The 27237-nt window shown below is 42.0% G+C and overlaps 1 protein-coding gene across 9 annotated transcripts; it reads left to right on the plus strand.

Moving 5' to 3' along the window:
• Nucleotides 1-26911, plus strand: LOC132771646 (arylsulfatase H-like). 9 transcript variants are annotated; one of them, XM_060769884.2, is made up of 13 exons: nucleotides 1-332; nucleotides 661-776; nucleotides 1842-1958; nucleotides 3491-3563; nucleotides 4243-4395; nucleotides 8521-8642; nucleotides 10639-10761; nucleotides 13964-14387; nucleotides 15230-15366; nucleotides 16754-16888; nucleotides 24321-24483; nucleotides 24959-25080; nucleotides 26373-26911. In XM_060769884.2, the coding sequence occupies exons 3-13, from the start codon at nucleotides 1952-1954 to the stop codon at nucleotides 26738-26740; spliced, it is 1827 nt and encodes a 608-aa protein (XP_060625867.2). In that variant the 5' UTR covers nucleotides 1-332; nucleotides 661-776; nucleotides 1842-1951; the 3' UTR covers nucleotides 26741-26911. The 9 variants fall into 9 exon arrangements, with proteins under 9 accessions (XP_060625867.2, XP_060625876.2, XP_060625870.2 ...); XM_060769893.2 differs by having other exon boundaries at nucleotides 14321-14387; XM_060769887.2 differs by having other exon boundaries at nucleotides 3494-3563.
• The last annotated feature ends 326 nt before the right edge of the window (nucleotides 26912-27237 follow it).

A 27237-nucleotide genomic window follows, 5' to 3' on the forward strand; every position in this document is an offset into this window, starting at 1 on the left:
GAATGTTAACTCACTGTTGATATCAAAAGAAAGGCACAGTATGGGGAAAGTAGCAGAGCACAGGCAGTCATGACTGCAGACAAGAGAGAGCCACAACGTAGTGCTACAAAGCAAAGGGGTTTTGCTCCACGGGAATGACTTGGCAATTGAGCACATGAGCAGATGCAAGAGATGTGGTGACTTCCTCGCTAGCTTCTGGCAGAGACTGATGAAAGATGTCCTCATGGCAGGGGTTAAGCTCTACTAGAAAAGCTAGCAATGAAGACTAGCCTGACCCTGCGTTCCCTGTTGCCACTGGTCTAGACTCCTCGGCTTCAGGAAAACACCACCAGGTAATGTTTCTTTTGCTCTAAGGAAATACAGAAATCGCGTTGCTAGAAAAGTATATAGACGTAACTGCTGGCATACAAAACAGCATGGGTTTACTGAGTTCCAGGCAGGCAGTTTTTGATAACATCTCTCAGGAGACAAACTTCTTTTCTAGCCAAACAGCTTGTGCATATGTTTAACTTTAGATACAAAAAATACAAACCGATGAAATGTAATAGCTTCAGAGATTTAAGAGCTATTTAAACCTTAGCTAATGTATAAATATACATTTGACTTGTGTCTTCATATTTGACATTGATAACATTTGTTCCTTTTCTCTGAGGAATGCAGCAATGACCTGCCCTGCTAAGTAATGCATGGTGAACTGAAAAGTACCCATTCATTTTACCTCGAACTATAAGAAATCTACCTGACTCATATGGAGACTTGAAAAAGAGAGGAGGCCTGTGAGTGTAGGGTGCAAACCCCATTCTGCTTGTTTTTGAGTAAGCATGTTTGGAGTCTGGAGACTGGCTGATATTCTCTTGGGGATTTTAAATTTCGTAAAGCAATTTAGAGTTCTGCAGTTCACAACAGCAGCCTATTTCCAGCAGCTGATCATTATCAAACGTGTGCCATTGATATTATTGCATAAACACAGTGAGTAGAATGGCCACTGTGCAATGATCAGAATGTGGAGTACAGTATCTAGGGATTCGATATTCGTAGTTTTGCTTATCCATGCTTCATAAATAACCCCTCCTTCCCCAGAAGTGTTTGTGGGCCTCTCTATGTCCTCCAGTGCAATTATTAGCAAAATATAGGGTTTGCTAATATCCTCAGTTTCAGGTATTGTGATGGCACGCCCAAGTCTTTGGGGGAAAGCGAAGACTTCACAGGTATCAAGGGCATTCTTGGAACATATTCCCATAGATATAGGGTTTGGTTGTATGCTAGTATAGCATTTTGTCAAACAGGTGCCTTTGCATAAGAATATTATAAGGAGAGAAGGCCAATGGCCCCCAACAAAGTTACTGGGCCCTGGTAATCTAGGACAGTAGTAAGTCACAGGTGTTCTATATCTGGACAGAAAAATTGTCCCATTCTCATGGTGTCCCAGTGTATTGCACAACATGACATCATGTGTTGTTCACCATTATGTAGGAGTCCCTGGTGGCACAATGGGCTAAACCCCTGTGCTGGCAGGTCTGAAGACCGACAGGTTGTAGATTTGAATTCGGAGAGAGTGCAGATGAGTTCTCCATGCATCCCCTGGGCAATGTCCTTGTAAATGGTCAATTCCCTCACACCAGAAGTGACTTGCAGTTTCTCAAGTCATACCTCACACATACACACACACACACACACACACACACACACAAACCCACTATGTAGTGAGAGCCTCAAATGGACAATGGCATTTGAGCAGTTCGTACTGTGTCAGCTATATACTGTGTCTGTATCATATAGTTTAACCCTTCGTCCAACTGATTTAAATCTACTTGTGATTTATTTATTTATTTATTGTGGAGGCTTGGACATGGTGGCTCCTCCCAGACTCTGGAGTTCGCTTCCTAGAGAGACCTCGATTGCCTCATGCTGACTTGAAAATATTCATTTGCCATCAGGCATTTGTGGACTCATGAAAGGTGGGCACTGGGAATGGTGTGATTGGGATTTTGGGGTGACTGTGCAGTTTTCAATGCACTTTAAAAAATTATATTTAATGACACAAAGGATTTAATTTAAAAAAATGTAATACTTATATTTCAATGCATTTACATTGTTTTAATTTGTATTGTTTTATATTTATTGTTAGCTATCTTGAGGTTACTATATCGGGAGAAAAATAGGATAAAAATTGTTGTTTTTAACCTACTCTAGGTTTTAATCACATGACAATCTATTACCAGGATGATAAATCTATTCTATATTTTGATTTGAACTTTACGTGAGCAGTCCATGGTGCTAAACAGATTTTGAAGAAAAAAAATTGCACTTCGGATCGTTTGTTTTTTTTTAAAATCAAGCTCAGCTCCAAAAGAGATTTATTGCGCCAATGACACATAGGATTAACTTTATAGGACCCATCATTTTTATTAACAAAAATATATCACTTGTCATATGGTCATTAAATTATAAATGCTTGGTAGCATGATAAAGGTTGAATATCTCACCCAAATCTTGCACTTTAGAAATTAATAAATATTCTGCCCTACAGAGCAATAGCCTGAATAGTATTACCCAAATGCTGGTGTTTGTAGGAGAAGAGCCTTCAGTGAATTGGGGAAATGATTTACTTTTTAAATATTCTCTTTGCACATGCTCGATAGTAAGTCTCATGGAAATCACTGGGACTTCGTTTAGACTGAGTAACCATAAATAAAGAAAACCACAGAGAGAGGTGCAATTTTGCAATTGCAAAATATGAAGTTGAACTTGTCTTTTTCTTCAGGAAATACTTTCAGGATATTTTAAGTGCAGCCACACACAAAATGTGCAGTTGGAAAACTATTTGTGATGCGCGGAAAACAAACAGGAAAAATTAGGAAAATCAAAACAATGGAAACTGGGACTGCCATGGAAAATGAATGAAAACATAAACAAAAATCCAAGGGGTGTACTGTAAGGAAAGAATGAGAAATGCTTTGGCATCCACAAGTTAGACAGGTTTTGGGCTTTGGTGACATTCTCTTCAGAAAAGGACATTCTTTACTGTACAATACAGTAAAATACCCTCATCAAAACTGAGGAAAAATGTAGTCTTGCAACAACTGGAATGAAGTAGAACTACACAATATTTCTATGGGTAGCTCACAAGAAGAGTAGTAACATCACAAGGAAGCCATTCTCCTTGTGAAAGGAGAAGAAGGAGAAGAAAGAGAAAGAAGAATCAATCTCCAAGCAAATATACAGTAATAGGGTAGGGGGTTTTATCTTCTCTAAGAAAATTATATTTTAGCAATGTGCTTCAAAAAGGTCTTCAAGAAAATCCACAGTATTCTGAGACTATTCATTCTGAATGTAGTCTGTGATAGTCTTTTCTACACAGAACTAACTGTGCAGTTTTTGCATAGAATAAGTTCCAAACTGTAAGGATTCCTAGCAGTCCAAGAGTCTTCTTAATAGAAATGGCATTCCTGCTTATGGCTATCCAAATATCTAATATTGTTTTTGGTAGCAGGTCCTTTACTGGCTGGATTTATGACTTGGCAGTCCTTGAAAGTAGTCATGGCTTGTCTGGCACATTCTTGGTAAGTGTAACTTCCTGCAGACAGGAAACCTCTGAAGCAGCCCCATACCGAATCATCCCTTTGTTTTACTTTGTGCAATGCTATTGGATCCAAGTAGTAGTAGACTCCAACATCTTTTCAGCTCTGTTACTGAAGGTCTGTCTAAATGGATCTACAAATGATTGAAAAGAGGATTTTCTGCACAGACAGCTTGAGAAATTACTCTTGCCTAAACAAAGCAAAGAGTTTTATTTTTCCATTTCATTTCATAGCTCAGCTCTAAGTGTTTTTTAAAGGCAAAGAACAGTTTTCTGGATTACAGAGTTAGCTCTTTAGTTAGTGATGACAGAAAGAAACCATAAAATCACTGAAGTTTGAACTAAAACCATAACACTTCAGTCCATTCTGTGTATGTAATCTCTATCTTGCTAGTACAGAGACACAATAGCCAAAGCACTGACTCAGATTTTTTAATGTTCTGTTTTCTTACCTAATTTTATAGTCTCATGATTGATTAAAAGTTCTTGATAACCTCCATAAAACTGTGCTGTTTTATCAATCTCTAATAAGTGATACTAAATTCTGAATTTTGTATTGACTTCAGGGCCACATGGCTACTATTTTTATTTGTTAAGATAATAAATGTTTGTGAATGTGATGAATTGGGTACTAACAATTAAGGCTATTATATTTCTACTAGGACTTCTTCAGGTTTACTTCTAATCTTGCACCTACTGCTAATGCCTCCTATTGCTAAAGCCATTTTAGTCAGCTACAAACCCAGCATTGTCATCTTCCTGGCTGATGACCTTGGCATTGGAGATGTTGGCTGCTATGGAAATGATACAATCAGGTAAAGAACTTCAGAAAAAGGTGCTGTATTCTACCATAACTCTTTGCACAAAATAATTGGGAAGGTCAGTAGTGTTTTTGCTCATGTACATTAGTGCACACAAGCTCCATATATTCACACTGTATTAAATTTGAGGTACAAACTTAAGCTTTTAAGAATATAAGGACAGCCATGCTAAATAGGATGGCTCAATGCCTCTTGCACATGTTCTAGAACAGGGCTTCTTAAACTTTTTCCTCTTGTTACCCCACCTTGATTGGGAAAGTTTTGCATGACCTTGGGTAATATATAAAATAGACATACAAATCAAGTTTTTACTTATAATAAATAATAAAGAATTTTATTTTTAAACAGTTCTTTGCTACATATATAATTTTACTATTTATTAAATATGAAAACCAGTTTGCATACTAGTGAGATGGATGTGCTTGTTTATTTTTACATACAGAATTAAATCTTATCTGAATATTTGACACTACAGGTCAGAGCATCTTCAGTGTTTTTCATGTCATCCTGGCGTGCTTGCTTTGCAGGCTCAAGGACAGAATATATTTTATTGGTTCTCCTTTTTTTCTTCTGAATTGGCCACAATGGAGGGTTTTAGGGTCCATAGCTCCAATTTTAAAGGTCCCAACTTATAGAGTGCACTATCGGCCTGAAATGGGCCTATATCCACCTCCCGCTTGTTCTCATCCCAGTCTCATAGAATCCTATAGTTGGAAGAAACCTCAAAAACCATCCAGTCCAATCCCATTTCTGGCATGAAGGAAACCCCACTCAAAGCCCTTCCAACAGGCGGCTACCCAGGCTCTACCTAAAAGCTTCAGGACAGACACTCAAGGAACCATATTCCAAACAACTCTAACAAGCAGGCAATTCATTCTAATGTTTAGGTGGAACCTCTTTTCCTGCAATTTGAACCCATGGCTCCATTGTGTCCTAGTCTCAGGAGCAACAGGAAACAATATTTTGCTGGTTCCCTTTCCTCCCCCTCCCCAATCCATTCCCACCTGCAACTGTTTTTTACTCTTGTTTTTGAAGTTCCTCTGCCCCCTCTCCTTTTTATTGAGTTGGATCCCAGGAACCTCACTTTCCTGGTTGACTGCTTTCCTGGCAAGCCAGATGCCTGTCCTGCCACTACTGAGCTCCCCACCACTTTGCTCACCTGCCTGTTGTGTGCATCCCACTTTCAATCTTGTTCTGTCTCCTACAGAATTCTGGGGTTTGGAGTTTAAGAGTTAGGAGTTAAACTACTCAGTCAGAAAGGTCCTGGACCTCACTGAACTACAAACCCCCAAATTCTGCAGGAGGCAGCCATAGGCCTTAAAGTTCTATGCATATTCCATACCTACTCCAGTCTTCTTTATAGAAATCATCAGCAGGAGGGGGTGAGGGAGAGGCAATCATTGTGACCCCTAGATCTAGGGTGCCTTCAGTCATGACTTAAACCTGCTTCAGTGAAGGTTTGAGTCCTTACAAGCCCAACAATACCTGGGCTTTCCTGGGAAGGGTGGCTACGTGCCATCCTGATAACAATCGGAATGACATGCAGCGACTCCAGAGCCCCCCAAAATAACCCCTAAAAAGTAAAAAAAAAAAAAAAACCTTACCAGAGCACCATTATATTCCTCCACCCCCACCGTCAGGAACATAATGGCATCGAGGTAAGGTTTTTTTAACTTTTGGGGGGTTATTTTGGGGTTTGGTGGGAGGGGTGGGTGTCCTCTTGATTTTTTGTGCTCCTGAAGTCCAAAAAATCAAGATGGATGTGTGGATTAGGCCTGAGATCATGTAGTCCCTGGGCTCAATCCACACAGAGCCCACACCTGGTAAGACCCGGATATTACCTAAGATCCTGATCTTACCAGGTGTTTAATTAATTCAGTTTTGGGGCCTGTCTGGATGGGTCCCTATTTAGGAGACCCCAGGTTTAAGAAGCTCTTCTCTAGAAGAGCAACTGATAGAAATTTACTGCTACTTCCACTTAGAGTGCTTTCACACAGTTCATTATTCCAAGAGCATTAGCTTTCTGGAGTGGGTGTCCAGATGCTCTCCCAGAACTTTCTGGGAGAACACCCGGACACTCTAACCCCCTCCCCAAAAGATCCCAAAATCTGTGTAAAAAAAAAGAAGAATTTACCCAGCCCCCATTAGAGAGCTGCCAGAGCTCTCCTTGCATGTACAAATGACACACCAGGAGAAGGGGGGGGGAGGAGTGATTTTCCTGTCATTTGTATGCACCAGGACAGCTCAGGCAGTCCTCTAATGGAGGCCAGGTAAGTTCTTTTGTTTTGTTTTGTTTTTTTACTCTGCTTTTGGGGTATTTTGGGAAGGGGTTGGTGTTCTCAGTTTTCCACGCTAATTTAGCCTGGATTCTGACCCATCTTTTCTTTTCCCACTGTTGAGTTAATTAAGGGTAAACTATTTTGGCATTTTGAACTCAGTTTTCCAATATGTGTATTTTGAATATCATTGTGCAAGGAGGCAACTGAATAAAATCAACTGAAGTTTTTGAGATCTTTTCAAAGGTAGGGCCATGTAGAGTGCATTACACTAATCCAACTGGGATGTAACAAGAATATGTACTAGGCTTGGTTGATTAAAAATGGTTCATTTTGAATGTAGGGGCTGGTGGTGGTTGGATTCTAAAGTCACTTATGATTTAAAAAACAAACAAACAGAAAGGTCGGAATTTTCCAAAACTTCCGAATTGATTAGTTAATGTGGACACGCATGTGCAGTAGGGAAAACAGCACTGGAACTGGGGAAACTTCAGGGGATTCTCCCTCCCTCATTTTTCGGCTAACCCTGATGAAACTTCCTACACTGTTAGCTCACCTTTGACTTATCTATGGGTTTTTGGCCAATTTTCCAAGTTTTTATTAAAAAATTAATAATCAAGAAAATGTGCTCCTGGTTTGAAAGTGTTATTTCCTGTTTCATTGAGTGGTCTTTACTTTGAAAGTAGTTGTTCTACACCAGTAACTATGTTTGTGTGGCACAAACTGTGTTAAATTGGTGGAAAACAGAAATCAGAGTACAGACCACATCAAGGGATATCTAGACTGATCACCTTCTTTTAGGCAGAAAGGCACCATCCAAATTCTCCTGACATCCATTTGCTTCCTCTACTGAGTTGGGGGGGGGGGGGGGAACCCTCAAGACACATCCATCCGTTTAGTCCTATTTGCAGGTGCAATCATCATTTTATTTTATCATTACTTACTGACTGTAAAGGGCTGGCTGTGGCTGGCTACTCCAGTGCCTTGTTCATGGCAATCAGGCCAAAGTAAAATGATTAGTTTTTAAAGCAGTTTATGTTCTCTTGGCTTTGCAAAAGTTCCTTATTGCTTTGCTGCCTTCTTTAGACTCCTTTGTAGATTCAATCAGTTTATTTTATATTTCGACGAAGACTGCTACAGACAACTATTTTTGGGTCCTTCCACCATTTTGGCTACTGAGCATGCGCGCATTGTGGGAAATGCAGTTTTACAGCAGGGCCTTTTGCAATCTCTATCATTGGGGGCCTGGGTTTCCCAAACTACACTTACAATGGCTGTGATTAGCCATGCCCACCGCTTCCCTCCTTGCATCGCTGGTGGAAAACATGAGACTTTAAAAATTCCCTTGCCTTTACCAAAGTTGCTCAATGGTTGCGAAAATTAAAATAACCTTGGGAGACATCTGAACATTATAGAATATTTCTGGGGGGGAAAGGTAAGTGGTTCAAATTCAGAATTGCCCCCACCCCATACCTTTCATGCATGGTTCAAAACTCACTTGGAAAGTGAAATTCGTATATTCATATCCGATTTTTCACGTATTTCCAATTTTTCTTTTTTTTTTGCATCATGGCCAGATCCAACTTCTCCAGGAACAAGCACAGTTGTAACTCTAGCTTTAATTGTACAAAAGCACCCCTGGCCATTGCTAATACCTGGGCCTTCAGGTTCAGAGCTGAATCCGGGAGTAGCCCAAACTGCAAACCTGCGTTTTCAGGGGAAATGTGACCCCATCTAACACAGGCTGGATCCCTATTCCCAGTTAGCTTCCAAGCTTAACGAATCATCCCCTGTTTGATTTCCAGCTATTTGGCTCCAACTATGCTTTTGCTGTTTTTCACAGGACGCCTAGTATTGATCGGCTAGCAAAGGAAGGAGTCAAACTTACTCAGCATATTTCTGCAGCTCCTCTCTGTTCTCCAAGCAGAGCTGCTTTTCTGACTGGCAGATATCCCATTAGATCAGGTTTGTTTTGGCAATATAATCTTGACTAAGTCTAACTATTTTGTTCCAACAACAGTAGACCTCAATCGATGAGACCTTGATATATAAACATGTACGTATCTTCCATTGCTTTAGTAGGACTTCTCTAGTTAGAATTAACAACTGAATTTAAGACCACAATCTTCAGTTACAAATGAAGTTGATATTTTTCTTGAGACCCTTCCACACAGCTCTATATCCCAGAATATCAAGGCAGAAAATCCCACATTATCTGCTTTTAATAGGAATAAATAGCAGCATGGACTTAGATAACCCAGTTCAAAGCAAGTTTTTCTGCCTTGATGTTCTAGGATATAGGGCTATGTGGAAGGGCCCTTGGACTTTTGGACTTTTAAAGATACGTTTGATTAGGATAAGGGCTGGATTAGATAAGTAGAAGTTTATTTGAATTTATTGAGAATATTTTGCAATAATGTATGAATGTTTCAGCCTTCCAGTTAAGAAAACTGTCCCTATTCAGGTTTCACAAAGTATAGCCTAACATCAGGGATAAACTAAACTATGCTGCTGCCTTAGTCTAAAAATGAGCAAGCCAACTGACAAGTTGATGAGTATTTTTTGCAACACTGCATGATGGTGTCCCCCACAACACCCAAAGCCAGCAAGACCACTTAGAAGATGCTCAGATAGCAGGGCATACAGCACTCAGCTATTTTTACTAACACCTTGCTGTCACATCCCAACATCAGGAGCTGAGGCAATTGTCTCACCTTGTATTGGTTGGCGTGAGCCTGCATTACATATTCATTTGCTTTCTGCTGTTTAGTGTAAGTTCACAGCAGCCGCTCCCAGAAAAGACACAGGACGCCAATCCGTAATCAATCAGGAAACTTTTACTACTGGATACACATACACAATGAAAGCCAGGATTGGCATACAGACGCAAGCCAACCCTTATATACCCTCCCCCACATTCGAATCCCCTCTTCCCGCCGACTGAGGATCCCGCTCAATATTCCCCGCCAAACCACCAACTGCCCTTCCCAAGGCCACCAGCTGCAAATCCTTATCGGTTCTCCATGTCAGGAATCTGGTTTTTTGCGCCACCATCCAAGGCCAGGAAATCGAGTCCTGACATAACGTCCCCCTCCTCCTCCTCCTCTTCTTCCTGGAAGGGAAACATACATCACCATCATGTCCCTTCTTTGTCTAGCGGACCTTGGTATTTCTTCAACAGGCTACAATGGAACGTTGGGTGTACCTTCCCCAAAACCTTTGGCAGTTTCAATGTATATGTCACCTCATTTATTTTGTCAGAAATCCTGAAAGGACCAATGTATTTAGGAAACAATTTCCGAGAGGGGGTATTTAGCTTGAGGTTTTTGGTGCTCAGCCACACTAATTCCCCTTCTTCCAATCTATCTCCTTCCCTCCTTTTCCGGTCCGCAAACAATTTATACCTTCGTTGGGCTTCTCGGAGTGATTTCGCCACTTCCTCCCAATTCGCTTTCACCTTGTCTGGCCACCCTTCCTTTCCCCATAGCTCTTCCCCCCAACTCGGCAGCTTTGGTAAAGGGGTTACTTCCATGCCGTATACTATCTCAAAGGGGGATTTCCCTGTGGATGCGTGACAGGCTCCATTGTATGCGATTTCTGCAAACGGGAGTAAATCTACTGGATACACATACACAATGAAAGCCAGGATTGGCATACAGATGCAAGCCAACCCTTATATACCCTCCCCCACATTCGAATCCCCTCTTCCCGCCGACTGAGGATCCCGCTCAATATTCCCCGCCAAACCACCAACTGCCCTTCCCAAGGCCACCAGCTGCAAATCCTTATCAGTTCTCCATGTCAGGAATCTGGTTTTTTGCGCCACCATCCAAGGCCAGGAAACCAAGTCCTGACAGTTTAGGACCAAAGAAATGCCATAGTTTGAACCTTGCTGTTAGAACTTTAGTTGGTTGACTAAGTTATTTTCACAGTCCTAGTTCTTTTCATGTTTAAATTTCAGGTATGGATTATACAGATGTGTTTCGTGTTTTTCAATGGCTTGGTGGTTCAGGTGGTCTTCCTACAAATGAGACAACTTTTGCCAAAATATTACAGAAGCAAGGCTATACTACTGGTTTGATTGGTAAGATTCTTCCAGACAATTTAACTCTACCCAAAGATTTGAGGCATTGAAGAAGGAAGGACTTTCATTATAATGGCTTCATTTCTATTTTTTAAACAATTAATTTCTATTTTTAAAACAATAGAAGTTGCTGCCAACCTAGTTTTGGCAGCAACTTCTAAAACAAGAACAAAACTATTGTCTTTGAAAAACTTTGAAAAATGTCATGGTGGTAGTGGCTGTGTATCTTTAAGTCAACTAGTGCTTATGGTATTCCTATCACAGGGTTTTCTTGACAAGGCTGATTTAGAGGAAAATTTGCATTGCCTTCTCCTAAAGCTGAGAGAATATTACTTGTCTGAAATCAGACACTGTGTTCCTATGGCTAAATGGGGATTTGGATCATAGTCTTTCAAAGGCCCATTTCAACACTCCAACCACTACATCACAGTGCCTGGTGTTACCTGGAGACTTTAGCTGGTGCAAAATATTACTACCTAGGTTTCCTATTGAGAGCCAAAGGTCCCATTGTTTTTATTGAGGCTCTGTGCCTTTAAACCCTCTGTATCTCTTCCAATCAGACACCAAAGATGAGGACATTTTAAAATACAATAGCTTTAATCTGCAGAGAAGCACTAAGGGGTGTGCAATAGAAGGAGCACCACCCTAGACTGATCTGCATCATGTGTTTTATAGTTGACCAGAGTAGAATAAACATGCACACACACAAACCAAACTTTTCTCCTATCCTTCTTCTCACTTCCCCCTCCTAGCTCTGTCCTTCACTTCCAGCAGCTGTGTTCCTCTGTTTTCCAAAACAATTATTTTTTCCCCTTCCTGCCTCCCCCTCCTTTGTCTCCAGGTCATTCTGGAGGTCTGAGGAGCTACATGGCATACTGCAGGGGTCCTCAAACTAAGGCTCGGGGCCCGGATGTGGCCCTCCAAGGTCATTTACCCGGCCCTCACTCAGGGTCAACTTAAGTCTGAAACGACTTGAAAGTACACAACAACAATGACAACAATCCTATCTCATGAGCCAAAAGCAGATCCATACTTCCCATTGAGATACTAATAAGTCTATATTTGTTAAATTGTTCTTCATTTTAATTGTTGTATTGTTTTAAAGTGATTTTTGCACTACAAATAAGATATGTGGTATGCATAGGAATTCATTCATGTTTTTTTTTTTCAAATTATAATCCGGTCCTCCAACAGTTTGAGGAACTGTGACCTGGCCCTCTGTTTGAAACGTTTGTGGACCCCTGGCATACTGCATGGCAGCTGCTGGGGGGGGAGGGGGTGCAGTGCCAAAACTGGTTCACTATCACTAATCTGCCTACCATATCTTGCCTTCACTAACATAACTTAGGGATGCCCTCCAAACACCAAAATGGCATCAGATGCCTCGTGGTGCTTGGAATGATGATATCCAGCATACTGAGGAGACAGGAAAAGAGGAGGGGGAGAAAAGGAATTGCACCCTTCCCTCCCCCCTCATCTGCTTTTGATCTCTTCAGCATGTTGAGAATTAGTATTCCAGAGCCAAGAAGTGTCCAACATCATATCCCTGAAATGAGGAATCTACTCCAGGTTTAAGCCTGAACCTAAAGTTATCCAAGTGCTAAACCCATTCTCCAGACAGTGTCAGCATTTTGAATAGCTCCATTAAAATTTGGATTAAAACCCAAAGCAAATCGACTGTCTCTCACTGTCTCTCACTTACTCCCACTAAGAGTACCAAAAAGAATCCTTATGCTTGCATGATTATCTTGCTCATTACAGTATGTTGTGGCACCATTTCGGTGCCGTGTTCAGTTCACGTTTGAGGAAGGGTCTTCATTTTAGTATCTCCCATTGAAATCCACAAGCATGTGGACAATTTCAATAGAAAGGAGAAGAGAAAATACACAAAATCTGGCTACCAGTATTAAAAAATTCTAAAATTAAGACAGTAAATAAAAAACAACAGTCAGTAAAAAGGAGATTCCAGACAAGAAACAATCAGGGTCAGTTCACACCTCCTAACAAAGGATTCCCCGAGGCAGGAAGCAGCCAGGCTTCGAAGCTAATCAAGTGCTAATTCAGTGCAAATCAAGGTGGACAATTGCAACATTCACACTTGCCTCCAACAGACAAGAGTTCTTTCTCCCACCCTGGACATTCCAAAGATATATAAACCCCACTTGCCTAGTTTCCAACAAACCTCACAACCTCTGAGGATGGCTGCCATGGATGTGGGTAGGGGGCGCAATGGGTTAAACCCTTGTGCCAGCAGGACTGGTCAACCGACATGATATAATTCCAGGGAGCAGGGTGAGTTCCTGTCTTTCAAGCTTTAGCTTCCCGTGCAAGGACATGAGAAAAGCCTCCCTCAGGATCGTAAAACATCAATAATCTGGGTGTCCCCTGGGCAATGTCCTTGCAGACAGCCAAATCTCTCACACCAGAAGTGACTCGCAGTTTCTCAAGTCACTTCTGACATGAAAAAAAATAGATGTGGGCGAAACATCAGGAGAGAATGCTTCTGGAACATGGCCATACAGCTCACAGCAACCCAGTGATTCCGACAACACATCACAATTTGATTTGATTCTCATATCCACTGAATGATTTTGGGGCAGACTTGGTTCTGTTTTTTTTTATGCTAAATGTGTAGCTTTTTATGATATAATTTTATTGAGAAGTACTAAGAGTTTGTGAAAGGCAACCTTAAATTATCCAAAAGCAAACATAGTCAGGAACAAAAAAAGATATATAAGAGAGAAAGTTTCTGATATATTGTGTGGCTAGATACTGGGCAGAGGGAATATTTTATGTTCAAAATGAGTTCAGAAACTTAAAAACAGGTTTTTAAATAAATCCAATGTTGGCAATATTAAAAATCCAATAGTTCTTGTAATAAATCCAAGATCTTTCCTTCCAATTCAGTTACTTTACTTATACCAGTATATAATTGTCACTTTCTGTATTCAGTTTTGCTCTGACCCCAACCTCTATTGTGTGTTATGTGTATATATACCTGAGACACCATGTATTATCTACATGCATGCCTGAAGCCCTAATATTGTATTCCATATACATGAATATGTGAATTGCATTCCACAAAACACATACTAAATATATGTGTTCTAATCTTGAATATGCTAGAAGACTTTGTGTTATTCTTCTGGAACACTTTAAAAAATCTGCTCCTTTGAAAACAAATTTCAACTCTGTCTTTCAGGAAAATGGCATCTAGGTGTGAACTGCAAATATCGTAATGACCACTGCCATCACCCTTTAAATCATGGATTTGATTTTTATTATGGAATGCCATTTTCACCCATGGGTGACTGTCGCGTAACCGATCCTCCAGAGATGAATATGGCCCTGCGGATAAAGCTCTGGTCTTACACACAGATGATTGCTCTTGCTGTCCTCACTCTTATAGCAGCAAAACTGGCTCACCTGGTGTCCATCAGCTGGAAATTTATCTTCCTTCTCACTTTGTTTGGTTCTTTATTCTTTATTTCCTGGTTCTCAAGTTATGGATTCATAAGGTACTGGAACTGTATCATGATGAGAAATTATGAAATTACAGAGCAGCCAATGAAGGTAGAGAGAACAGCTCCCCTCATGCTAAAGGAGGCCATGTCTTTTGTTGAAAGGTAAGAAAAATCATTGCATGAGCGTTATCTGTAAATGTGTGAGAGGAAAGGAAATAGCCATCTTGATTATTGTTAAAATGCATAGACTATTGTGGTACACAACAAAGATGGGAGCAAGTCGTCTCAGTTTTCAATCTCCTGAATGGTTACCTTAAACAAAAAGGATGGCAGTTTTATATACACTGATGAATATAAAAATCTCAGAAATTTAAATTCCAAAGATAAAAGCCACTTGCTGAAATGAATAACTAGACAGTATTTTATAGGGGCCCCTTGGGGCGCAGCAGGTTAAACCACTGAGCTGCTGAACTTGGTGACTGAAAGGTTGGCTGTTCGAATTTGGGGAGCGGGGTGATCTCCCACTGTTAGGCCCAGCTTCTACCAATCTGGCAGTTTGAAAACATGCAAATGTGAGTAGATCAATAGATATAGCTCTGGCGGGAAGGTAACCTCGCACCATGCAGTTATTCTGGCCACATGACCTTGGAAGGATCTACAAACAATGCTGGCTCTTTGGCTTAGAAACTTACATGAGCACCACCCCCCAGAATCGGACTCGACTAGACTTAATGTCAAGGGGAAATCTTTACCTATGGTATTTTATATAAAATTACCATTTTAATCACAAATGTTTGAGATGAATTTGTCTTCTCATCTGGAAAAAATATTTTCAAAATTTAGGGTAGCATGAGACAGAGCTTATAGTGGAATGCTATGATGCCCCAGTGACTATTGCTATGTATACTTTAAAAAGCATTGAGAAAAAATATTAGAAAATTATGTATACATGTGTTTTAACCCTTGGTCACTTATTAATTGCAACATATGATGGTTGTTTTTAGAAACAAAGAAGGGCCATTCCTCCTATTTGTTTCTTTCTTGCACGTTCACACATCATTGGTTACCACAGAAAAATTCATTGGCAAGAGCAAACATGGTCTGTATGGTGATAATGTAGAAGAGATGGATTTTATGATAGGTAAGTAGATCTTAATACTGTACATGAGACCATTAATTAAGAATGTCCTGATTATTGATATCTTAAACATCTAGACAGGTTCTCAATCATGGTTTTCCTTCTGTTACTTTTCACTAACATATTCTAATCATGAGGGGATCTTAACATTAGTGGTATGTGGCCCTTTCCTGTCATTGCTCTTTATGTAAGGAATTTGTTAGATCTTTAGCTCTGGATCAAAAATGAAAAACTCCTCTCTCCCTGCTCCATTGTGCTATCTTCATTCATTCTAAGGGAGTGTGTGGGTAACTGGATTTACAATCTAATGGGGAAATAAATCTCAAGTAAATGTGTTCAGGATTGTGTTATTCATGGATTATGTACCACACGACTAAGCAAGACTACTATACAATGCAAGTAATATATTAATACTTAAATTGATTAGAAGTTTACATTAAGCTGTTGGACTGGATGGCTCACAAGGTCTCTTCCAACTTTATGATTCTATGTAGGACCGTGCATTTCTTTGTGTTTAAATTCATTTTGTTAGTTTTGCTCAGATCTCCAATTTGTTACAGTCATTTTGGATTCTGATTCTGTCCTCAAGGGCATTAGCTATCCTTCCCAATTTGGTTTCATCTCCAGATTTAATAAGCCTGCCTTCTATTCCATTGTCTAAATCATTGTATTAAAGATGAATAGCTCTGAGCCCAGAACAGACCCTTATAGAGCCTCACTTCTCTCCAGGATGAACAAGAACCATTGATCGGAACCCTTTGGGTTCGGCTGGCAAACAATTCCTAATCCACCTAATAGTAGCATTGTCCAGCCCACATTTTATTTGCTTCTTTGTGATAATGTGATGGTAAACCTTGTCAAAGGCCTTACTGGAATCCAAATATGCTATATCCATAGATTTGGGCATTTGTTTGGATATTTTAACATCATTAAATTCCCCAGATTCCTTAGGCTGCTCTTTTTTCACCAAAAATGATAAATAGCTTTCCTGGGACTTGACTCCCCTTTCTATCATTTGCATAACATTGCAAAATATCAATTTTTCAAAAACAGAACTCGACTTCTCACCATTTCCAGTTTTCTCTCTCCCCTCTCCTATTGTCATATTTTGGTAGTTTGTCCAGCCCCCAGTGAGTTCCTAGAGTCCAATATTGGACCCTTGGCTCATTTGCAATTTCTTATTCTTGCCTTATTCCACAGCTTTACATTCCCAGGAGATTCATAGAATGAAAAGTTTTTAAAATATTATCTGATCTAAATTTGAAGTATATGGGTATGTGTAGTAGTTGATTGCTTATATATAAAATCAGCTCAGGATATATCAAAAAGTCAGGTGTAAGGGGATGTTCCAGCTCTTCTGCTTTGGCAACACTAACACTTTTGGTTTCAGGAAGAATTCTGGATGTATTGGACAACAACAACTTGACAAACAGCACACTGGTATATTTTGCCTCTGATCATGGTGGACACTTAGAGGCTAAAGAAAGAAATGCCCAGTGGGGTGGTTGGAATGGCATTTATAAAGGTAATGTTCCTAAATTCTTCTATTTTGCATTCTAAAAATCCTTTGGATCCCACAGGATATCAAAAACTGTAAGCTCACAGCAGCCGCTCCCAGAAATGACACAGGACGCCAATCCGTGATCAAACAGGAAACTTTTACTACTGGATGCATATACACAATGAAAGCCAGGATTGGCACACATACGCAAGTCAACCCTTATATACCCTCCCCCACATTCGAATCCCCTCTTCCCGCCTGACAAAGATCCCGCGCAATATTCCCCGCCAAACCACCAACGGCCCCTCCCAAGGCCACCAGCTGCAATTCCTTATCAGTTCTCCATGTCAGGAATCCGGTTTTTTGCGCCAACATCCAAGGCCAGGAAACCGAGTCCTGACATAACGTCCCCCTCCACCTCTTCTTCTTCCTGGAAGGGAAGCATACGTCACCATTATGTCCCTTCTTTGTCTAGCGGGCCTTGGTATTTCTTTAGCAAACTACAATGGAATGTTGGGTGTACCTTCCCCAATGCCTTAGGGAGTTTCAAAGTATATGTCACTTCGTTTATTTTGCTAGAAATTCTGAAGGGGCCAATATATTTGGGAGACAATTTCCGAGAGGGGGTATTTAGCTTGAGGTTTTTTGTGCTCAGCCACACTAAATCCCCCTCCTCCAACCTATCACCTTCCCTCCTCTTCCGATCTGCAAATAGTTTATATTTTCGTTGGGCCTCTCGTAGTGATTTTGCCACCTCCTCCCAGTTCGCCTTCATTTTGTCCGGCCATCCCTCCTTCCTCCCCAGCTCTTCCCCCCAACTCGGCAGTTTGGGTAAAGGGGTTACTTCCATGCCGTACACTATTTCAAAGGGGGACTTCCCTGTGGATGCGTGACAGGCTCCATTATACGCAATTTCTGCAAACGGGAGTAAATCGGCCCAATCGGTTTGGCATTGGTTGGTGTATGTCCTTAGGAACAGCCCCAAGGTCTGTTGCGTGCGTTCGACCCCCCCATTGGTCATGGGATGGAACGCTGAACTCAGGGTCCTTTCCACCGCCATCAACTGCATGAATTCTTCCCAGAACCGGGCCGTAAATTGCACCCCTCGGTCACTAATCACCTGGTCTGGACAACCATGTAACCGATAGATGTGTTTGATAAATAGCTCAGCCAATTTCTCTGCAGATGGTAATTTAGGCAGCGCTATGAAATGCGCTTGCTTTGAGAACAGATCCATTACCGTCCATATGTAACGTTGACCTCGGCTAATTGGGAGTTCGCCCACAAAGTCCATAGCAATTACCCTCCACGGTTGTGATGGTTCTGCCACCTTTTGCAATAACCCCGTTGGTTTTTGTGGGGTTGCCTTACTCTGTGCACACGCATTGCACCGAGATACATACATTTTGGTGTCATTCCTCATCCCTGGCCACCAACACTGACGTGCCAACATTTTCAGGGTTTTCGTTACTCCCCAGTGTCCCGCTCCCTTACTGCCGTGGCATCTGATCATCATTTTTTCCCTCAGGTTGCCTGGGATATATAACTTTCTATGTACAAATCCCAACCCATCCTTCCATTCCACCTTTTCCTTATTTCTTTCCAGCCACTCATCCTCCCTGCATGCCTGTCTTATCTCCTCCTCCCATCCTCCGTCTTTGCTCTCAACCCCCACCAGCCTCTGGCTGCGTTCCGTTTGCGCTCGTGTTTGCACTGCCATGCCCCACTGCTGTTCTGAGAATACGCTCCCCTTCGGGCTTCGCCCCCTCCCTTCATCCTCCGGCATTCTCGACAACGTGTCTGCAACCACATTTTGTTTCCCCTTTTGGAAACGCAGCTTAAAATCAAATCTACTGAAATACTGAGCCCATCTTATTTGCTTTGCTGACAATTGCCTGGGTGAGGTGAGGTATTGTAAGTTTTTATGGTCGGTCCACACTTCAAAGGGGATGCCGCTTCCCTCTGATAGGTGCCTCCACGTTTCTAGAGCCCTCACCACTGACAGAGCCTCCTTCTCCCACACCGGCCAGTTCCGTTCGGTTTCGCTGAACTTTTTTGAGATGAACCCGCAGGGTTTCAACCTCCCTTCTGGATCCCTTTGCATCAGAGCCGCCCCGTAAGCCCAATCTGATGCATCACAATGGATTATGAATGGTTTGGTCAAATCGGGGTGGATTAACACTGGTTCCTCAGTGAACCTGCGTTTCAGTTCTTCAAAAGCTTTTTGGCACTCTGCTGACCAATTTAGCTTCGCTCCCGGGGACCGCACTTTCACCGTTTCCCCCTTTCCCTTCGTTTTGAGCAGTTCAGTTAAGGGCAATGTTATCTGCGCAAAGTCCTCTATGAACCCCCGGTAGAAATTTGCAAATCCGAGGAATGATTGCAACTGTTTGCGCGTTTGGGGAGGGCTCCACCCCCTGACATCCTCCACCTTTGCCGGATCCATTGCTATCCCTCCCTTGGATATCCGGTACCCCAGGAAGTCTATCTGTTCCTTATTGAACTCACATTTTGATAGCTTTGCAAACAACTTTGCCTCCCTCAATTTCTGGAGCACCTCTCTCACCAATTTGACGTGAGATCGTCTATCCCGTGTAAACACAATTACATCATCCACAAAACAAAACACCCCGCGATACAATAATGGGTGTAGCACCTCATTAATCATTTGCATAAATGCTGATCCAGAGCTTTTGAGTCCAAACGGACAAATTAAATATTCAAAATGGCCGAGCGCACAGGCAAACGCCGTTTTCCATCTGTCCTCAGGCCTTATGCGCAACTTGTGATAGGCCTCGATCAAGTCAATTTTCGTGAACACCCTTGCTTCTGATAACCTCGACAGCAAGTCCTTGGTTAGTGGCATGGGGTAGTTGTTGGTGGTGCTCACTGCATTCAGCCCCCTATAGTCCACGCACAGTCTCAATGAACCGTCCTTTTTGTGCCTAAACAGCACTGGGGCTCCCAAGGGTGACTCGGATGGCCTTATAAACCCTCGGGCCAAGTTTTTTTCAATATATTTTCTCAGTTCCTCCATCTCCTTGACCGACATGGGGTACAATTTACTCCTAGGCAACTTAGCATCCTCATTGAGTTCAATCTTTACTTCGACCCTCCTAGGAGGAGGAAGCTGGTCCGCCTCCTTTTCGTCAAATACATCCTCAAAGTCTTTGTACTCAGGGGGAATTTCCTGCACCCCACCCGCCGTGTTTTCTTCCCCCTTGCAACATTTTCCCCTTTCTTCGCTCTGGAATGTTATGCTGCCTTCCCTCCAATTGATCTGTGGGTTGGCTTCCTTTAACCATGGCATCCCCAGTATTACATTGTAAGTGGCCATAGGGGATACTACAAAGGTTATGCTGCCTTCCCAGCTCCCCACTTTACATCTCACTTCTCCTACTTCAAATCGCGCCGGGGCCCCAGCCGCCACTGACCCATCTAGCTGCGAGAATGCTATGGGGCTCTGCAAGGGGGTTTTCTCACATTTCAGTTCGTCTGCTAACTCTGGGGCCATAATGTTTCTTGAGCAGCCGCAATCCATGAGGGCTTTGCAGCTGGCCCACTTCCCCTCCCCTTCTAGCCTGATCGGGAAGACTAGCATTCCTGGGCTGTGACTCACCAGATCTCCCACTGGGGCCCTAGAAGGGGGGCTTTCCTCCGCTCTCTTCCCTGCAGCCGGTTTGAACTTTGGGAAATGGGATTCTCCCCCTTTCCTTTGTCGGCATTCGGCAGCCCGATGGCCCAGGCGACCGCATACATAACAGCCGCCCCTCTGCTCCTTGGGCCCTCCGGTTGGGGCTTTCCCGACCGTGCCTCTCTCCGTCCTCCGACTCTCCTCCTTTGCTCTCGTCTGCTGCGGCGCCGCTCCTTGATGCCTCTTGACCTGGGCCAAGGTCGTCTCGATGCGGCCGGCCAGCTCAATCCATCCGCCTATCTCCTCCGGGTCGTCGCGATGAAGCGCCCAGGTCAAGATTTCCTTCCGCAGGCCCTCTTTGAAGATCTGGACTTTGGTGGTGTTGGACCACTCTGGGACCTTCTCCGCCCTCAACCGGAATTCCTCCACGTACTCGGATACAGAACGATGTCCTTGGGTTATCGTCTGCAGCTTTTCCCTCGCCCGGACCCTCTCGAGCGGGTCCCTGAAGCGCGCCTCCATCGCAGCCAGGAATCACCTTGTAGATCCCAAACATGGGTCGTGCCTGGCGTGGAGCTGGACGTACCACTCCGCTGCTCCCCCTCTCAGTGCTGCGCCCACTGCTCGCACCCTGCTTGCCTCTGACCCGAAGGTAAGGGCGTTATCTTCTAGATATCCCCTCACCATAGTCAGGAAGTATGCGAGGTTCCCGGCTTCTCCTCCGAACTCGATCCTCAGCTCCTCCCTCCTAGGTTGGTATGGAAGGGGCTGCCTCTCCCGGTTCTCCGCTCGCGGTGGCCCTCCCTGGAGCCCTCTCTGCTCCGGGGGCAATTCCTGACGCCCTGTGCCGCGCCCGGCTCCGGCCGGGGGCACCAGGAACGTCTGCTGGGACGCCAGTCCCCGGGGTCGTTCCTCCTCCTCATCGCTCTCCGCCGTAGCCCTCCAACTTATCTGCGCTTTAGGACGTGCCCCGGGTCCCCGGTCACTCCTCTCCCCCGCGCTCCACATCGATTCTCCTCGGGGTGGTGGTTCCTCTAACAGGGGGGCCAGCCTCTCCATCACCTTTGACATCATCGCGAGGGTGGTCTCCATTGATGCCATCTTTTCCTCCAGGAAATCCAACCTCTGCGGGGAGGAAAACTCTAGCCCGCTGCTTTCTCTCGTTGCTGCCCCTGCCCCCTTCACTCGCCTCTGTGTGACTCCGTTGGGCTGGGCGTACGCAGTCGACGAAGCCAAGGCATTCACTCTCTCCAGCTCCTCTTCCACATTCTCGAAAGGGGATGCTGGCTCTCCCCCTTCCGTTGGATCTTCCTCCTGTTGCATAGGGATGCCTCACCACAGCCGTGGGATGGCACCGAGGAATCCTGGCTTAATGTAAGCTCACAGCAGCCGCTCCCAGAAATGACACAGGACGCCAATCCGTGATCAAACAGGAAACTTTTACTACTGGATGCATATACACAATGAAAGCCAGGATTGGCACACATACGCAAGTCAACCCTTATATACCCTCCCCCACATTCGAATCCCCTCTTCCCGCCTGACAAAGATCCCGCGCAATATTCCCTGCCAAACCACCAACGGCCCCTCCCAAGGCCACCAGCTGCAATTCCTTATCAGTTCTCCATGTCAGGAATCCGGTTTTTTGCGCAAACATCCAAGGCCAGGAAACCGAGTCCTGACAAAAAACCCTTTGAAATACTGAAATAACAAAAATAAACCTGAGCAAAAGCGGCACCAGCTGTTCATACAACACTCCGGCATGAATGGATTAAATATGGAGAAAGCAACCGAAATTATTTAATTGTAAGGAATCCTCATATAACAGATGTTTAAATTGATGATCTGAAAGTAAGGTATAAAGCTGGAACATATTAAGTGAGAAGAGAAAAGAAAAAAGAAGAGAAGAATAGATGAGTGTGACTCTTATTTTGGTAGATCTCTTGACAAACTTTGATACCATCAACTGTCCATCTTGCACATATTCATTATTTATATTATCTAGAGTTTAATGGAGTGATTGCTTATATATAAAAACAGCTCAGGATATATCAAAAAGTCTGGTGTAAGGGAATGTTCCAGCTCTTCTGCTTTAGCAACACTAACACTTTTGGTTTCAGGAAGAATTCTGGATGTATTGGACAATCCAGAATTGACCTTCTTGGAGAACAGAAATAAAATCCCTGTTCAGCCATAGAAACACACTGGTTGACCTTGGGCAAGACACATTCTCTCATACTCAGAGGAAAAAAATAACTGCTTTGAGTCCCCCCCAGGGGCGAGAAAGGCGGTAAATAAATAAATAAATAAATAAAGATCACACACACACCCCAAATACATCTTGCCAAGAACATCACAGGATAGATTTTCCTTGGGGTCACTATAAGTCAGAAACAACGTGAGAATGCACAAGAATGTGATAAACCAGTGCAGTTGGCCTTGTGGTAAAACCAGGATACTTAGGTTAAAACTCAGAATGTTGTAGTAAGACATGGTAATAAAGGAAAAATAACACTTATATTCATTGGCTCAAATACTAAAGGTATTTGGATACAAAAAAGTCTTAAATTTGTCTCTGATATGTTGGAGCAAGCCAAAAACCATAGTTGCGCCCGTCAGAGACAAAAAAAAAGGAACAGATACTTCTCAAAGAAAAGAAAAATGATACCATAAGTCAGAGGAGACAAAAGCCCTAAGTATTATGGAATGATTGCAAAGAGGAAAACTCCAGGGATTGTCTACTGCTCATTGCTCCTTCTACTGATCACTTTTATGCAATTGCCAATACCCCATTGCTTCCAATTCATCCTGAACAGGCCATGTGGATTAGGAGCAGCATCCCAATGTTCACTTCATACGTGATGGGTTGATTCCATAAATTAATGATGGAGGATTATCCCATGTCCCTTAGAAATTTGCTAGGTGATGCATCCTATCAATTATGCTGATAACTATTAGTTCTTCTCCTTTATATTGAATCTTTGGATGAATTACATGTATAGTGGTTAAGCCTGTGTGGCATTGTTATTGTGACTTTGGTGAAAAAGCACAGGATTCTGATCTGGAAAATGCTCATACTGGTTTTCTAATGAAAATCATCAGAATACTAGGTGACAAAAGTGCTGCATCTTGCAGTAGTACCAACCATATCTACTAAACTGTTATTTGGGGCTGGGTGCCTTCTGCACCACTTGTGCTAACATAGCATGAACATGCTGGTATAGCTTTTACAGATGCTCCCGCTGTTTGAGATGCATTGTACTACTTTCTAACTTATTCTGAAACAGCAAGAACAGTACACCGCTCTTAGTCCCCTTGGGGTGAGAGAGAGCAGTATAGAAATGCAGTAAATAAATAAACAAGAACAGTTCCTATTTAATTTCTGCAGTATTTCTTGGTAGAAATATTTGGTGGTTTTATCATTCTGATTATTGTATTTTGTGAGTCACTTCAGAAGATTTATTTTTTCCCTTAAAGGACAATGAGTGAGGTAATCATATTAAGTGAAATACTCAATTTAAAAATGGAACATTCAAATTCCCAGTGATGAATTGATAGTAGAGTCTCTTTCTCTTTTGCTCTTTCTCCTAGATAGCACTCTATCTATCTAGATCACTTCTGTGTTCAGTGCACGCTCAAGATAATGTACAGAGAACTAATCCAATGTATGTTAATGCTTCATTGTGTTGTAGATGCATACCGATGAGATGCAAAATAAAATGTTTTATATAAAAAATGAAAGGGGATCTACATATCTTCGGGAAAACTAGTCATATGGCATTCTGGACATGGACATAGATTAATGCTGTATGATAACTCTAGGTGGAAAGGCCATGGCTGGCTGGGAAGGAGGAATCCGTGTCCCTGGATTATTCAGATGGATGGGAGTGCTCCCCGAGCAAAAGGTTATTGATGAACCTACAAGCTTAATGGATGTTTTCCCCACGTTAGTAAATCTAGCTGGTGGAACAGTACCTCAGGACAGGTAAGAATACTGTTGAAGTCAGTTCCAAATTGACAGTATTGCACAACAATTGACAATTGTTTAGATATTGCTTCATGAAAATGGCTAATATTTTCCAAAAGTTTAAGCAAGATTTGGTATCTAGACTCTTTTGAACTTGAAGTTTAATACTTTTGCAAAGCCCTGGGACTGGTATAGTGATTTTCTTCTTGAATAGGTGTAAATTAAAGGGAAATTTGGAGAGGGAGGAGAACAAAGAAAAGGATAAACCGAAATATTATGCTTTCTGCATTGCCCAGTACAACCCTCAGACCTTAGGGAGAAGAGAATGCTTTTTTCTCTCTTTTAAAATGAAAAATATATACCGCATATTCCGGGGTACAAAACGACTGGGCGTATAAGAACACCTCCCAACTTTTCAAGTTAAAATATAGAGTTAGGGATATACTCGCCATATAAAATCACTCTCCCAACTATCTGTCTCTTTGGCTTTCAGGATAATTGATGGTCGGGATTTGATGCCTTTACTGCAGGGATTGGTTCAGCACTCAGAGCATGAATTCATGTTTCACTACTGCGGAATACTTTTACATGCCGTGCGGTGGCACCAGAAGGACAGTAAGTATAAGTGCTTTGGTTGTGCTTTTCCTGCATGGAAGGGGGCTGGACTAGATGGCCCATGTGGTCTCTTCCAACTCTGTGATTCTAAGTGCTCCCCACATCCCTCAAAAATAATTAAGAGAACCACAGCTTTCCAGACAGAAATTACTCAAAGTCTCTCTTAAATTTACACAATAATCCCAGATTTATTGTGTAAATTTCTACAGGTATACCACAGTATGCTCTTCAGAATAAGGGTAGAATACCCTGGCCATGATTACTAAATGGGTCATTATTCCAGAATCTCTTATTTACTCTGAAGAATGCCTCAGCATTGGTAACAGTGGTTTCTCCCTTTCTCCTTGGCTTGTATGTGAGATAGCTCCACGCTTTTTTATCCCATCTCCTGTGTCTTGTTTTGAGACTTCATTAGGAAATGTAGAAAGATTTGTTTTTCATGCATTAAGATGAAGTTCTACTTACATTATACAGAAATGTAAGTATAATATAAGAATAAAGGATGATAGATAAAATGAAGTCTAAGCATGGTCCAAGATAAAAGGAACAGGAGGGGAAATGGAAGCTCTTCTGTGAACAGTTGGGGGTGTTATATTCCCTGGTTCCAATTATATTAACTAGAGCATGATAAAGATACAGAAGTGGGAATGTAAGGCATTCATAAAATCTCCTCTTGCAATAAGTATTGGGAAAAATCAATCACTGTGAAATTTTTCTGTGCCTTTTTTATTATGTAATGTTTTGTTTTGTGCAAAAACATAGTGTTTCTTAGTTAAAATCATTGAATTTCACACACACACACATATTTGCACACTCATGCACAAACCTTCAGACATTTTTCAAAAGCAATTCCCAAAATATTTTTTTTTACCAAAATACAATTGGCTGTTGGAAATGTGCAAAACCCTCTTATAGTCTCAACAAAGCAAGAAGAAAACTTATGAAATTTTTCAACCCTGTGTGTGGGAATGACGTAATTGTGGTTTACATTCCTACACAAAAGTGATGTACAAAATTAATTTTAAAGAAATAGAATAAGATTGCAAATGAAGGTCAATAAAGAACTATGTGTTTTAAAGCATAGAACACAGAAGCTATGTTGATTGAAACCAAAGTGGAGTGTTTTGTCTACTTCTGCGGGATGGGGGGATTGTAGTCTCTTCCTACCCTGTTAATATGATTTTATGTATTTGTTAGCTATACCAGAGCTATACAGATTGTTTTACTGAGTAGAAACCCATCCCATTTTACATAGTTGGCCTCTCTTAACCATGTGGTTTCTTTCCAACCAGGTGGAAATGTGTGGAAGGCCCATTATGTGACACCCATTTTTCAACCCAAAGGATCTGGTGGTTGCTATGACATTAGATTTTGTCCTTGTTCTGGAGAACGTGTAGAACATCACAGTCCTCCTTTGCTTTTCGATCTTTCAAGAGACCCATCAGAGGCAGTCCCTTTGTCACCTGATACTGAGCCGCTATTCCACATGGTTTTGAAAAGAATAGAGAAAGCTGTGGAGGAGCACCAGAGGACCCTCACTCCTGTCCCACAGCAGCTGTCTTTCTATAATGTGGTGTGGAAACCATGGTTGCAGCCTTGCTGTGGGACATTCCCCTTCTGTGACTGTGACAAAGAAAAGGAAAAGAGGGAGCACTTTTAAAATTAAACATGTTGAAATACTTGGTATTTTAGACCATAATGATGTCTGCTAAAATAGGAAGTATTATGGAAGAAACAGTGTAGCTGCCCTTTCCCACTGCCCCATAATCCAAATGCTGGGAGTAGGAACAATTGTTAATAGAAAAATGTAATAAAAAGAAATGACCAAGAACATTGTCGTGCTGTTTTGTAACATGTATCACATGTTAGTAGGCCTGACAGCAAAACTGTAACATTATTCAAATAAGTTGGTGCATTGATGCAATATTTTCAATACTAAAGACTCTCAGTTGTTTGTTCATATCTGGTATAAGCAGCAGAGTCCAGGGAATTCATAGCAGGATTATATGAATGCAAATAAAGTAAGATCAGTTAATAATAAACACATTCCACTTCCCATAGACTTCATTGGAAATTATGAAAAGTGTTTTTCTGATCAATGTCTTTCACAAATACTGGTACAATTCATTGTTAAAACTATTAGTTTTAGTTTATTGA

Source organism: Anolis sagrei, chromosome 3, assembly GCF_037176765.1.
Source record: "Anolis sagrei isolate rAnoSag1 chromosome 3, rAnoSag1.mat, whole genome shotgun sequence".
NCBI lineage: Eukaryota > Metazoa > Chordata > Lepidosauria > Squamata > Dactyloidae > Anolis > Anolis sagrei.